Genomic DNA, 16,331 nt, shown 5'->3' on the forward strand with positions numbered 1-16,331 from the left:
TAACGCTTGTAGTTTGAAGAGGTCAAGAGAGGCGACTCTTCATGCATTCTTTAACGTCTTTTTCTTTCTCCTCCCCCGTTCTTGATGGTCTCTAGACACGTAATTGCCGTCAATTTGGTCCGGCAGATAAAGATAAAGAAGCATAACGTTATGAACAACTTCCAAACATAATTGTCCATTTATGGTTGGAATGATATCATCTAGCACATACACAGAGAAAAAAATTGTAAAAAAAGAAAAAAAAAAGTCATTAAAAAAATTATTCTTCCTCTTGCCGATGGCCAGCTAATCTCACCTGCAACAAGTGAGGCATGGTCAGGTAAGGGTAAGCTCTGGCAAGGGCTTCCCTTGCCAAATTTGGCAGCGGCAGCCCTCAACTAGGCTAAGGCATCGTCTGGGCAAAAGTGGCACCGGCAAGGCTACCTTGGTCAGGGCGAGGCCAACCCTCATTGAGCCACACTTGTGACAGGCGAGGCCAGCCTGCCCAGCTGCTGTCCAAAGGAAGAAGAAAGGGGAAGGAAATAAAAACACCTTCTTGACATCTTCAAACTACAAGCGTCAAAAGCAAGAGGTGCTCCTAACTTGCTTTAATTTTCTTTAACATCTTTTCTTTCTCTTTGCCCGTTCTTGATGGGCTCTCGATATGGAATTACCGTCAATTTGTTTCGGCAGATAAAGCCAAAAAAGGATGACATTTGCAGCAACTTTCAAACATGTCTGTCGGTTCATGGTTCAAATGATATCACCAAGGTTTGGCACATACAGTACGAATTCAACCTTGATGGATGCTTTATTATAACATACATATATACATATATTAAATTAAGGGCACAATCAGATCAGTTGATTGACTAAGAAAGAATATTATTTAAAACGAAGCATTGAAGAAACCACATCGAAGGCAACCACAGAAAAGAAAAAGGCCGATGGTTGTTGAGTAGGCACACAAAATTAGAATATAGTGGGGGCCAAGTTCTAAATTGATCTGCCGTTCTTCCTACCATTCCAACTCTACGGACACGGCAATAATGCATATATTGTATAAAAATCAAATGGCATGCTAAAGTGATTGTAAAGACCAGGAGTACGTTGACAAACCACACAAGTTGTTTGGGAGCGTCTATTTGCTTGTATGTAACTTAACAGTTACTCTCCCATCCGACGTCAAACTTGGAATGTTACAATGATGACGTTAGACAGTTCAACTATATGTTATTTTTATATGGATGAACTATATTATTAAACGAATGACTTGATATAAGTATAGTCTAAAATAGTGGGTACTTTTCTATTCTTGAAGATTTCGCTGGTGGCGTCCATCCATGACTTTTTCGTTCAACGTTCTTCTATAATCATAAGAAAAAACGAAAGTCGTGCTTGTGATTCGTTCTTGTGATTGTTAGGTCTTGTTCATAATTTTCTATTGAAGAAATAAAATGACTCGTGAGCTACGAACAACACGAAATGGGCCCAGACACTTTGCTTATTCCCCATTGACTCCGTCAGCACAACGACCGACCCAAGAGCGATGGACATTGATGTTGTTATCCGAATTTTTTTAATCTGAATGAATATCGATGAAGTGAGTTACAAAAATATAATGCGGATATATAGAATTTTGATATTCTATATAAAACGGGTTGTCCGGGACTCGAACCCAAAACTAGTTGGATGGAGTAGATAATTTCTTTGTTAAAATACGTAACAAAAATCCCTCCCAAAACCGTGCTTGCATTTTTCATTGCACACGGCTTTCCCTATGTATACATCGAAAACTCAATGTCTTCCCTAGAAAGGACTCTAAGAAAAATGGAATACTCAATCGATCAACCCTAACTTAACTCTTACTACATAAATATTTCATAAAAAATGAATGAATTTTTTTTGTTATCTCTTCATTATTTAGGGATAATTTACATTTCCATGATATCATAGACAATCATTCATAATTGACTAGATCATTGATAGAAGTAATATCCATATACCAAATCCACCCTCTATATAACCTTTGTGAAGTAGAATAAGTTATTGGGAAGATCAAAGAAAGAACAACTTCTTCCTCCGCAAGGAATTCTTCCAAAAATTCCGAACCTAATCTTTTTTAAAAAGTGTGTACAGTCTTTTTATGTTTACGAGCCAAAGTTTTAACACGAGAAAGTCGAAGTATATATTTTACTTGATATAAACTCTTTTTCTTTTTAGAATCCGCTGTGACAATTAGAAAGATTTCTGGATATACGCAAAAAACACTCAATAATATCATAATCTGATTAATCAGCCCGGGTCGGTTTACTAATGGGATGCCCTAATGTGTCACAAAAATTCACTTTAGACAATGATCCAATCAGAGGAATAATTGGAACTATTGTCTTGAACTTCTTCATAGCATTATTTTATTAGAAATGAATTTTCTAGTATTTGACTTTGTACCACTAAAGAATTTAGTCACATGCTTGAACGATAGCCCAAAAAGTCTAGAGAATATTTGCATAATTGGTTTATATCAATCCTTCCTGGTTGAAACCATGCATAAAAATGATATCGCCATAAATTAAAGAGGAAATATTTCCATTTTTTAATCAGAAGAGGCGTATCTTTTGAAGCCATAATTGATTTTCGTTGATATCGAACATAATGCATGAAAGGATCTTTGAAGAACCATAGGATGCACTGAAAATCATTATCAAAGAAGACTTTGACAAAATGTTCTATTTTTACATAGAAATATATTCACTCAAAAAAGATTCCAAAAGATGTTCACCGTAAATGAGAAGATTGATTACGGAGAAAAAGAAAGAAGTATTCATATTCACATATATGAGAATTATATAGGAACAAGAATAATCTTGGATTACCTTTTGAAAAAAATGGTAATATGTTTCTTTTGAGTAATGAGACTATTCCAATATCTGTGGAGAAAGAAACGTAATAAATGCAAAGAAGATGCATTGTTCACCCAGTAGCGAAGGGTTTGAACCAAGATTTCTAGATGGATGTGATAGGGTATTAGTACGTTTGACACATAATCTGAATGTGAAAATTTGTCCTCCAAAAAAGGAATTATGGAATGAATTGCTCGTAATTTATGAGATTTTGCTATTTTTTTCCTTTCTAAGGAAGATACTAATCTTAAGGAAAATGGAATTTCTACAATGACTACAAATCCCTCGGAGATAATTTGAGAATAAAAATTCTTGTTTTGCCCAAGAAATTGATTTTGGATAGAATCATTAGCCGAAAAAATCAAAGAATTATGTTGATACATTCAAGTAATTAAACGTTTCACAATTATTGAACTAGATTTATTGCCATAACCTGCATTTTCGAACAAAATCAATTTATTTAAACTATGATCATGAGCAAGTGCATAAATATACTCTAAAAAAAAATGGGTATAGGAATTCATGTTGTCTAGATCTATCTAATTCTAAATTTCCTTGAAATTCCTCCATTGGAAATTCAATTTGACTCCAAAAAGAAACAAAAAAGGTAGGGGATTTTTTGGTTATCAAATGATACATAGTGCGATACCTAAGCTAGAGAAAGCTCGGGCTGGTTTCATTAATACAAAACCCTAGTTGTTACGAAAGTTACATGCAGAGCGACAGTCTAAGTAATTACAGTCCTTGTGACTTAGTCAGCAACCTACTTTGCCAATGTCGCCATTGTCGGATTGCGTAAGCAATAATCACGGAAGAAATGCGATGCCCAAGGAATCTTTTCCGTGTCAAGTGAGAACATAATTCTAAGTGAGAGAGCGGCCACAGTCGCAAGCAACCAAAAATGACACACTTAGAATTTATCTGATGTACATTGAATCTTCTGCAAAGAGAGACAAAGTAGGAGACAAACATGAGAGGGGCATCCGCTATACCTCTCTGTCCTTGTACTTTCGACATTTGGCTCCGCTTGGCGTGGGGCAACTTTAAATCAATCCATTGGTTGTTCACGTAAGATGGTAACTCCCAATTTCCATCTTACTGATTCAAGTTTAAAATAGTAGACTGCAATTTGCGAGGTAAGGAACGGAAGTAAAAGCATGTAGAAAGCGCATTTTTCTCTTTCTTTTTTTTCTTTTTAGGCGGGCGAGGGCGAGAGTAGCTTTCTTACTTGAATCTTTTCATAATTTCGTAAGAGTAAGAAAAAAAGGCCGCAGGAATTATGTATGCCGAGAGGAGTTAGGGGCAACTTTAAATTAATCCATCGATTGTTCACGTAAGATGGCAACTCCCAATTTCCATCAAGCTGTACTGATTCAAGTTTAAAATAGTAGACCGCAATTTGCGAAGTAATGAACGGAAGTAAAAGCATGTAGAAAACGCATTTTTCTCTTTCTTTTTCTTCTTTTTAGGCGGGCGAGGGCGAGAGTAGTTTTCTCACTTGAATCTTTTCATAATTTCGTAAGAATGAAGAAAAAAAGGCCGCGAGAAATATGTGTGCCGAGAGGAGTTAGGTGACCTTCCTAATTTGACCTAGGAAAACAACCTTGGAAAAGCCCAACCAAGGCCCAAGGTTTTACACGATTCAAACCTTGGAAACACATTGTCCAAAAAAAAAAAACCTTGGAAACACATTTCTTTTTTAAAAAATCCGTAGACGTTGTGCTGCTTTTATAAAGGCTTTTTTGGCTTATTAAATTCAAGGGAACGAACAAAAAAGACGGGAGTTGGGGTCAAACGCATCTGTCATTTCCCTTCTCTCCCTATCAAACCACACCAGATGTCTTGAACATGAAGGCAAGAACAGAACACCGCAGATGCTCCACAGAGAGAGAGAGAGGTCATCAAATTCGCCAAAGCACCCGTTAGTGGAGAATGAGTGGAGCCGCGGCTCTCCATTCCTGCTTCACTTTCCTAGCCATCATCACCTTCTTCGCCGCCAGCGCCACCTCCTTGGACACCATCGCCGCGAACGAATCGATCGCCAGCGACCAGACCCTCGCCTCCGCCAATGACGTCTTCCAGCTCGGGTTCTTCACGCCGGACAACGCCAACTACTACGTGGGCATCTGGTACAAGAACATCCCGGACAGGACGTACGTCTGGGTGGCCAACAGGGACGGCCCCGTCGCCAACTCGTCCACTGTCGTGTTCAAGATTGGGGACAAGGGCAACAACGTGGTCATTCTTGATCAGGCGAACAAGAACATCCTCTGGTCGTCGAACCAAACCAGGGCCAATTCGAGCCCGGTGAACCCTGTCGCGCAGCTCCTGGACAATGGCAATCTCGTCGTCAGAGAAGCGGGTGACGAGAGCAGCAGCGACTACCTATGGCAGAGTTTCGATTTTCCGACGGACACCCTCCTGCCCGAGATGAAGCTAGGGTGGGACTTGACCCAGGGCCTCGACAGGTTCTTGAATTCTTGGAAGACCCCGCAAGACCCGTCCTCAGGGGATTTCTCTTTCAAAATCGATTACCACGGATACCCAGAAGTTTTTCTCTGGGACAAGAGCACAAAGCTATACCGGAGCGGCCCGTGGAACGGGATTCGGTTCAGCGGGGTCCCGGAGATGCAGTCCTCCAGCACCATGGACTTCACCTTTGTCTCCGATCAACAGCAAGTGTACTACTCCTTCGAGGTGAACACCCCGAACATAATCTCGAGGCTGACCGTGAACTCGACAGGGACCCTCCAGAGGTACACTTGGGTCGAGGACAGCAAGTCCTGGAGCATGTTCTGGGAAGCCCCGAAAGACCAGTGCGACCACTTCAGGGTGTGCGGCCCTTACGGGTTCTGCGACACCAACGCCTCCCCGATCTGCAACTGCACCACGGGGTTCAGCCCCAAGAACCTGCAGGCATGGAACTTGAGAGACGGGTCGGCCGGGTGCGTGAGGAGGACCGAACTGGACTGCTCGAGCGACGGGTTCTTGCTATTGAAGGGGATGAAGCTGCCGGAGAGCAGCAACACGGTCGTGGACATGGCGATGAGCCTCGACGATTGTCGGAAGGGCTGCGCCAAGAACTGCTCCTGCACCGGCTACTCGAGCGCGAACATCAGCAATGGCGAGGCGGGCTGCGTGATGTGGTTCGGCGATCTGTTGGACATGAGGCATTATGTCGGGGGCGGGCAGGATTTCTACGTCAAGCTATCTGCTTCTGACATCGGTAAGTCCTTGTGTTCCTTCAATCTCTCTATTACATTCCTGTTGTCTTGATTTCCTCCATGTTGCTCGTTGAATCATCCCGATTGCTTGATCCTGCGTGGTACGTGAATTAATTGATGTAGCAATTGATGTAGCAATAGATGCCAACCCCTAGGGTGTCATGCTTGTTAGGGAATTAAATTGGGAAAGCCCATAAGGGAAATTTAATTACATGATCAGTGTCTTAAACCATAGTCTTAGCCTCCATTAATTCAAAAAAAAAATAGTTCTCTTGATCAACTGACAGCCCACGTTTTGATATATTTAAAATTTTTATTTTTTCGGAAATTTGAAATGATAGAGAGTCTGGGGGTCCCATAAGACCAAACTGGGCCCAAGTTTTCCAACTTCTTGTGGAAAATGTGAACGCCCTCTTAATTATATGTGTCGCGACCAGTCGGTGCCAAAAAAGCATCAATTAGACAGAAACAGCCTGGGGAGGGGTGGGGGGTTGGCTTCATTCGACGTGGGTCCCACGGAAAAAGGTTGGTGAGCCTTTCACACAGAGGAGTTCCTGTTTGGAGGGCACGTGCTTCGTAGTGCATTACACCACGGTGGCCCTACTTTTCCTAACGAAAACGACAAAATAATTTTTAAACCCAGCATGTAATAAAACTCTATTTATAATATATGTTAATAAGCTGCCCGATTGATATAGATTTTTTTCACGTCCTTATGCACGGATTCCACGTATTCAGGGGTGATGATTGGTCGTAATTGTTGATTTAAGTCTTAGCACGTCCCATGCTTGTGTTTGTAGGGATCAAGGATGCAAATTAGATTTTTTAATCTACCTAATGTGAACCTTTTCTACCTACTTGACATTGATTTGTGTCTTATCTTATTTGTTTTTAGTGCATTTATTATCATCAAAGATAAAGATATTATTGTTTTGTTTAGCAAATGATGTGAGATCAAATAACTATGACCGAGATTGTTTGTGGTACATTGTCGCACTGCAGAATCAATAGGGTTGAATTTTGTACATCTTGGCATAGAGCAATTGACCTTAAGAACAAAGAGTGTCGTAGGTCTAGGTAAAGCATCATACATTATGTAGAAAAAAAGGGATGTGATAATTGGTCTCAATTACAACAAAATGTTGTACATTTTTTTTATAAAACATCTTATACCATTAGATAATAACATATGAGGAAGTTTGCTTCAGGTACAATCAAAGGTTATACGCCTTGGTAAATTGCTGTATAGCATGAAAAATAGCATAAGGCAACCAGACTTAAGTACGATAGAATGTGAATGATCCGATCGAAGCTAGGGTCATAGGATTGTTGCCATCGCCCTTCCTTTGCTAGCAAGAGCCTACTTGTCCTCACTAGATCTCCATGAAGACAAACGCCCTTGCCCATCCAATGGTAGCACCGATGTCACCTTCACCAAGCAAGAGTGAGGCCGACTCTACTCATCACTCCCATTCTTTCTCGGTGGTGGGGACCCCGGCATGACCGCCGCACAATTGAGGGTCGGCTGCCCTATCACACGCTTGACACGTGGATCCATGCTATTTGGAGGAGGTGGGGGTCAGTCGACGCGTGTAGTATGATCTGACGTAAGCGCGGCGTCTGTGATGGTTAATTTCGTTGGGCCACCGTCACCGTAGCCTAGGCACTCCTCGAATATTTGCGCGACTACAATGGCATGATTAAAAAGTTGATTAAATGACGGTGGGGGGCCCCACGAGGTTGGTTTAATAAAGGTAAGGTTGGCGCACGTGGGCCCCTACCCAGCAGATGCCCTCGATCTAATCCTAAAAAGCGCCTTTGGGCCGACACATTTGACTTCCAAGGTTCAGAATTATTTCTTTCTTTTCTTTTGCGGCCAGTCCCTTTCCCTATCAGCTCCCTCCCGAGCGGTTCTGGTAAATAGTTAATCATGGAGTTTCAAGTTTCAAGTTAAGGGGGGTGTTTGGTTTTGGACCTTTTTTTGCAAAGAGACCAAGTCAAATCTGGTAGCCTTGAGGAGAGCCTAAATCTTGAAAGTGCTGAGATAAAGCGCCTTGAAAAAGGGTTTCACTTTTGAATGTGATTCATCTCCCGTTTGGTTTTAGGGGTGGCAGCTTTTCATCGAATCAGATCCCTGTTGATCATGCCGGGTCGTCTTGTTGATGATTAAAATAGGATCAAACTTGTTTGTTTTGATTATGTCGCTCGGGATAAAACTGGGAGACTTGAGATGCAGACCGATGAATTTCACGACATATTTCTTGCATAAGATGGAACGCGATTAGTATGATTTTGAGATCATATTTTTCTGTCTGTTCTTCTGACTTTGTTTAGAGGAGTTTCCCGGTTCTCCATTTGCAAATGTAATTTAGGTCGTGTCGTGCTAGGATTGCAAAACGCTGGTTATGGAGAATGCATTTGTGAACAAATTAAAATCAAGGAAATTACAGGAACCCTCTTTGAAGTAAGCTAATTGGGCATTGAATTCCTAACAGTCATGTGGCTATTTTCAATAAAGGAGCTTGAATTCCTAACAATCGAGGACCAAATTTGTTTGATTGATTATGTTGCTCTCGATAAGACGGATGAGTTTATTTCCTCAGTGACCTGAGCTGTAGAAACATGAAGTCCACCACATATTTCTTGCATAAGAAGGAACATGATTAGTACGATTTTGAGATTGTATTTTTTCTGTATGTTCTTCTGCCTATGGTTTTAGATGTAACTAGGTCATGTTGTGCTGGATTGAAAAAAGTGTCAGGTTATCAAGAATTCACTTGTGAACAAAGTAAAATCAAGGAAATTACAATAACCCTTCTAAAGCTTTTAAAATAGTCGATGGTGGTCCTACAAAATCTCACATGGTATTAGAGCTGGAGATCTCAAGTTTGAATCTTTCCAGGCCTTATCTGTCTCCCCAATTAAATTTCACACTTAGTATTAAGCAAAAAGACGAGGCTAAGCTTGAGGGTAAATGTTAGAATATTTAAATAATAAACTAAGCCTTTATCTAATAGCTTAAGCTTTTAGAATAGTTGGCAGTAATCACACAAAATCATCTAACAGCTTAAGTTTTAGAACAGTCGATAGTAGTTGGACAAAATTTCACATGGACATTAAATTCCTAACATTCATATGGCTATTTTTTGACCAAGTACTATTTGTCTAGTTCAGTCCTGTTGTGAGGAAAAGGAGTAAATTTTACCATATCATGGTGAGTGTGTTTATGTGATTTCCAGTTTATCCGGTTGAAGGCGATCTCTAAAATAATCTATATCGAATATAAGGTCTAATTTGTATTGTTCCGAATTTATTTTGATGTATTAGTGGCTTTAGGCGGACTTGTCACTCAAAATAGTTCGAGCAACGGACTCGGAACATTAGCAATAGTCGGCATTGCTGCTGGTGGCAGCGTTCTGTTGTTAACACTCACCGCCTTCCTCATGTGGAAGAGGAAGACTTCGCTGAATCCACACATAAGAAACACCGAACCGCAAGGTAATTCTAGTGTCTTGCTTACCAATAACTTGTATTAAATGAATCGGAGTGCAGTAGAAATTATTATTTTGATGATGATGACTGCTTCTTCGCGTGACCAGGAGCTCGTGAGAGAAGCCAAGATTTTCTGTTAAATGAAGTAGTCATCTCGAGTAAGAGAGAATATTCGAGGGAAAACAAGCCGGAGGAGCTAGAGTTACCATTGTTCGCTTTCAACGCGATTGCTTTGGCGACCAAGAACTTCAGCGACGAAAACAAGCTTGGGCAAGGCGGTTTTGGCTGTGTTTACGAGGTGAGTGCTCCTTTTCCCAAAGACGAATGTGCCTGGATAAAATGTCAATGTAGGAAGCATCTCGAGAGCTTCATTTGTTTCTTTGTGTTTCAGTGTAGGATTGAAGAAGGCCCAGTAGTGGCGGTCAAAAGGCTCTCGAAGAATTCCGGGCAAGGAATGGAAGAATTCAAGAACGAGGTTCAATTGATTGCTCGGCTTCAACACCGAAATCTCGTGCGACTTATTGGCTGCTGTGTCGAGATGGACGAGAAGATCCTAATCTACGAGTACATGGAGCATAAGAGTCTGGATTCAGTTCTATTTAGTACGTTCCTGGAATTACTCTTCTTCATTTTTCTTGTTGTCAAAATGGACCGGAAATGTTCAAGTTTCAGTTTCAGGATCGTCACTGACTAGTCTTTGCAGGTAAAACCAAGAGCTCCATGTTAAATTGGGAGCGGCGGTTTAACATCATTTGCGGGATTGCTCGAGGTCTTCTTTATCTTCATCGGGACTCCAGATTCAGAATCATACATAGGGATCTCAAAGCAAGCAACATCTTGCTCGACGGGGAGTTGAACCCCAAAATCTCAGACTTTGGCATGGCTAGGATTTTTGGCAGAGATCAGGTCGAGGCGAATACAAAGAGAGTTGTTGGCACATAGTAAGTACCATGGAACATTGATTTAACACATTCCAGGATCACATTTCTGGAATTGCACTAATTCCATTTTGCTTAAAACCGCAGTGGGTACATGGCCCCGGAATATGCCATGGACGGACAATTTTCAGAGAAGTCTGATGTGTTCAGCTTTGGCGTGTTGGTCTTGGAGATTATAAGTGGTAAAAAGAACAGGGGATTCTATTATGCGAACAACGAACTGAATCTTCTTGGACATGTAAGTATGGACAGATGCTCATCCATCGAAAGATGAATAGTTATCCGAAGCAGAACTTCATATATATGCCATCTGATTGACGTTGCTAGTGAAGTGTTTCTTTATTGTCCCGTAACTACATATAACTGAACGTTGTCTTGTTAATTGCAGTCATGGAAGTTGTGGAAAGAAGGGAAGGGCTTGGAGCTACTGGATACAGCAGTGGGAGATGCATACTCGATGAATGAAGTACTGAGATGCATCCAGGTCGGCCTTTGTGCGTCCAAGAGCATGCAGATGATAGGCCGGTCATGTCGTCTGAGGTCTTGATGCTGAGCAGCGAAAACCCAACGATGCCACACCCTAAAAATCCCGGCTTTTGCTTAGGAAGGGCTATAGAGACGGATTCATCATCAAGCAAGCATGACGGGACATGCACTGTGAACCAAGTTACAGTGACAATGCTTGATGCCAGATAGAGATCATTGTGATACCCCGATCCAATACATTTGTACATCTGAAACTCCAGAGATTTCTGTTCATATAAATGTTTTCTCAGTCCGTCCTTCTGCTCAATTTTTTTTTTTTTTTTATTTAGTATACTTTGATTTTCAAAAATTTCTTTTGTATTTGTTGTTGGGGAGAGAGGAGGGGGTTTTGCCAATTTTGGTCCAGACATGAAGTTCATTGGTCTATATGTGTCAGAAGAACAAGTCTTTGACATTGACACAATACAACTCAAAACAGTGACTAGCTATGTGATGAAGTTCACAGAAACCAGAGACATTGTTGCAATTGCAACTGTAATTCAATGCTGAAGTAATCGATTATGCTCTGTCCATCATGATTTCTCGACCGGCTCAGACCAATTTCTTGTCTTCTGTTTTTTTTTTTTATTAGGTGAAACTAAGAACTGGACATTGCACAGAACCAGACATAAGATATATAGAGCAAGGATCATCAGCTTCATTTGTAGCAATAGACCCTTAAGACTGGGTTGTTGACAATACAACTAACTTCACCCTCTTGATGTTTCAGTCAGTGTGAGAAATGAGAACTATTCTCCATGGTAAATCAGGCACAGAACAGCAGTAAAGTCTCAGCATATATGTCGACTGAACAACGTACCTTGCGAAACTGAAACAGCGAGCTTCTTTAGAATAAACATGGCGACAGCGAATTGCTAACATCCAAGAGATGAGAAGTAGAATGCATTGCCAGAACTCCAGTTACTACTATTGAAGCAGTTCAGAATAAATAGAAGGCAAAATGACAAAATAAATCTTAACCTTTCAAAGATTTTTTAATTTGATCCACCCTTTCAATCCCGTGTAACAGAAGAATTCGATATTTCGAATTTATTTCAAATCTATCAGAGGTTCAGAGGTTCTTTAGCAGCATTTATAAAAATGATTATTCTTTTTATCGAGTTTCAATTAGGTCCCTACTTTTTTTTTTTTTTTTCCAGTTTGTTTGTGGGCTTTTCTTCCATCCCTTTATGGTCTTTTATCTTTTAAAGCGGACAAATATTTATCAGGCTTTATAAAAGTTCTTTTATTTATTAAAGATCTATAAGTTTTTTTGTTTGAATAGAAAATAAAAAAGCCTTTTTTTCAACAAAAATACCGCCTTGATGCAAATTTCGTAAATCCACAAAGCTAAAACGGGCAAAAGGGTAATTAAAATATATATTTTGGAGGGAGTTTAGCCTTGCCATAGATTTGTTATGAGTTCAAGAGGTAAGGATTTATTCTAGTAACCTAAAATGACGAGGATAAAATTGAAAAGAGGAGAAACGAAGAGTGACTTTTACCGCTACCATAAAGAATAATTGAAGGGAGAAAATTTGAAAGGAGTAAATAATAAAAAAGTTTCCATGATTATATCAACTTATGGCTTCAAACCTAATCACGGGCATCGTAGTTGGTATGTGTTTTCTTTCTCATCGCCGAGATCGAGAGTTCGAACCCTCTTATTGCTAAAGTGTCTTAAGTGGGGGCTCTGGTATTGGGGTCCTGAGCTAGCTCCCTCTAGATACTGACATTTAAATAGCGACATGTGGCGAGGCTCGTTGACCACCGGGCATTGGCGGGTCGTGTGAACCCGAATATAAGTGGAAGGGGTTCTATGGCGGATCCTGGATATAAAAAAAAAAAAAAAAACTTATGGCTTCAATATAATAATTGAGCAGAAAAAAAAACATAATATAAAATGCAAAAAAGGTAGAAGATAAGATCAAGAGCCGCGAGAAATGATTTTTCCATTCAAACTGCAGGCCGATACAAGTCAATCGTACCGACAAATTTCATGTCTTCTAGAAAGAATACTATAATCGCTTGCCATTACCTGCCACAAACCATATTATAGCAAAAAAACAGTTGATTTTTTGACTTTTTGACCAGAAATATTTTACATGTGCGGCGAAGGATGTTTTTTCCATTCTTTATGAACAGTTTTTCCTACAATTTAGTGAATGTCGTAATGGAGTTGTCTTATTGAATTTCAACATCGGAAGTCCTTGCCAATCACGTAACGACCTGGATGTATCATGAAGACAAGATTTCCCATTGTCGAGGCCTTTAAAATAATATTTTTGCCTGTTGAATAAGTAAGAGATGACGACACAAAATGTGCTTAAACATCCTCTCAATATTCAATGTGAACTTTGATTTTTTTTCTTTTTGTTTGATGTGATCTTTGAATATTTGAAAATTTACTCAATGTAATCATTCCGTTAAAATTTCTTATGGTGTCAACTAATGCAAACAATGATGTCATTCATTTGAGCATGCTGGCATCCACATATAGCCCGACATATCGTCTAGGTCACGCTTCTCTCTATACAAAAGGATAAAGAGCACTAGCAAATGTCTCATACCCACTGGTTAGGAGTGGGCATTGGATCATGCCGACCTTCGCCAACTAGGCCCATGCCTAAGCACAAACCATTGATTGGCAGGCTAAATGATATAGGGATCCTGATGGGCTGGCCTAGGCTTGGCTATTGAAGGATGCATTGTCACTAGCGATTGGATTGATGAGAAATGAGAATTATGTTATCGAATTCTAACATTTAAGAAGTTGCTATTCCCACATGATTTCTAAAAATGTGGCCACCAAAATAATGAGAGTAGTGAATTAGTTTGACATTTTTTTAATCAAATCTTCATATCACCTTATATAATGCCAACATGAACACCTCCCTAATCCAACAGCTAATCCAACAGCTAATTCCTAAATGCAATGGGATTTTCTTCTATGTGAGTGGACCACCACATTCACTTATGTGTGAGAGATGATCTCTGCCAGTTTTATGATTCCATGGTCATCGTACGTGGTCGGTTGAATATAGTGAATCATTCTTCTTAGGCATAAGAGTTGGAGATCATGTACATGACGCAGGGAAGGAAAGATGAGAAGTTCTCTTTGGACATAAGAATAATGGAATTCAGCCTAGAAGATGTTGAAGAAGAAATGCAAGGTGATGACCATTTAAGGGACGGTTGTCCTTCATAATATCGTCTCCCTCTGAATTTGAGACTTAGAGCATCACATTATGAGTCCATGTGCACCGTTTGATGAGGTAGGTCCACTAGGTTTTACATAAATTCTGTTAGATTTATACAGCTTAGATGTGCATTTTACTTGTCCACCTAATTATTTTTGCTGAAAATTGAAAAGAAATCCTAGACATATCCTTGATGTTCTTAAAAATTCTGGTAAAAACATTACTTTCCCAAGCCACCTAGACATTTACGTACAAATTGATGCATGAGCTTATTATGATAGTCTCTCCATTCTTCCGCCATCAAGATTATTTTATATCATTCACTTGTCCATTCCTCAAGCAAATTATTTAATCAGTGCTAAACTTATTATATGAATATCAATTCAATTTAAAACTTTTTAATTTTATCAATTTAATTCTAAACCTTAATAAGAAAGTTCAATATAGTCATTTCCAATTAGTTTTATTGAAATTACTGATGTAATAATATAGTCATATGAAATAAATATATATTATTATGTTAGTATTACTCTACAAAAATATTAAACGAGGGGCTTGGAATGTTATTTTGTGCTCGTGATATTTAATGTTGGCAAGTGACCTTTTGAGAGAGAGAGAAAGAGGCATGCCGAGGGCATTGATGGGAGAGCATTGTTCACACGTCGGCTCCCAGAGGGCTTTGGTTTTTTTTTTTTTTGGTTGGTCCTATCTGATGGGACGGCGATGCCCACTTGTGAAATCGTCCCTACCCCAATCCCACCCGTGAGGTTTTGAACCCTCACCTCCCTCTTCCAAGTTGGAAGAGTGGCCACTCGGGCGAACCCCTAGTGGTTATAGGCTTTGGTTGAGTAGGCGGCCTTCGTTTTTGACCTCCGGAACTTAAGCAAGAGGTGAGCTCCCTCGGACTATTTCTCCACCAATTTTAGTCCAAATTGTTTACGTAGCAGTCTAGTCATAAAGACATAGCCCTATTTGGTTTGGTTTAGTAAAATATTCTTGGAAAAATGTAAATATTTTTAGTTAAGGAGATTTTTCGAAATGCAATTTAAGGTGCATTAGAATAAATACGATTAGGTAAAAATTACATTTTGTTTGATAAAGATCAGCTGTCATCAAATAGTCTCGCCTAAGATTGTGTGACCTCAAGAGTTGCTTGAGTCACATGATCTAGGCGTCGCTTGAGTCATGAGACCTAGGTGACCATTGTTTGAGTCACGTGACCTAGGCGACATGTGACCTTAGGCAACCCCCTGGCCAAGTGACGGTCGCTAGGTGGTCACGAACTTCACGCAAGTTGCTAGGGTCACGCAACCCCTCAAGTGGTGATTGTCACCGCATGCTACCCCTTGGCTGACGGTCGCCGGCCTCTATTCGGCTTCTCTATGCAAAGCCATGGAGAAGATGAATAATGATGAGTAGTAACGGCGCTAAGACTTGTATTCCGATAATATAACTTCCAAAAAGATTCCCAACCTACTTTGGGTTAAAGGCCTTTAAAACCCTATAGGAAATGCAATTGTATTTCCCCAAAACTAAGGAAAAAATGAACAAAAACTATTTGCATTTGATTAAGGGATTTTAGAGTCTCAAAGCTCATTTAAAATGCCGAACCAAATGAAGCCGTATATACCTTAGTACGTTAGTATTACTCTACGAAAATATCAAATGAAGGACTTGGAATGTGATTTTTCCTGGTCCTATTTGTTGCAGTTAAGTGAGCTTTCGAGAGAGAGAGAGAGAGAGAGAGAGAGAAGGAAGGGAGGTCGGGGCTTGGGGACGGCATTGATGAAAGCGGTCCTTGAATGAGGAACGAGGATGCACTGTCTAAACGATGGCCTCGGGTCAGACTATTTCAACAGGCCGGTCGATCGGGTGGGTCATCCCTTTTGACTTCTGGAACCAAAGCGAGAGACGAGTTCGTTGATTTTCGACGAGTTTGATAAATTTCATCTGCGCACCCGCACGTTCGCCACCTTTGACCGTTCCAAGCTCAGGCGTCCACAGATGAAAATATGTTGTCGTCGAGCGCCTGCGACGATCCAATCTACCTCTCTGACTATTCAAAGCATC

General features: G+C 40.2%; 1 protein-coding gene across 1 annotated transcript; it reads left to right on the forward strand.

Moving 5' to 3' along the window:
- The first annotated feature begins 4,645 nt into the window (after positions 1–4,645).
- On the forward strand, positions 4,646–11,600 carry LOC104441171 (receptor-like serine/threonine-protein kinase SD1-8). The gene is given in 8 exon segments (XM_010054182.3): positions 4,646–6,108; positions 9,434–9,604; positions 9,706–9,896; positions 9,990–10,200; positions 10,302–10,539; positions 10,624–10,774; positions 10,925–11,024; positions 11,027–11,600. Coding segments are annotated over 8 exon segments (2,562 nt in total). The 5' UTR covers positions 4,646–4,814; the 3' UTR covers positions 11,233–11,600.
- The last annotated feature ends 4,731 nt before the right edge of the window (positions 11,601–16,331 follow it).

Source organism: Eucalyptus grandis, chromosome 4 (assembly GCF_016545825.1).
Source record: "Eucalyptus grandis isolate ANBG69807.140 chromosome 4, ASM1654582v1, whole genome shotgun sequence".
Taxonomy (NCBI): domain Eukaryota; kingdom Viridiplantae; phylum Streptophyta; class Magnoliopsida; order Myrtales; family Myrtaceae; genus Eucalyptus; species Eucalyptus grandis.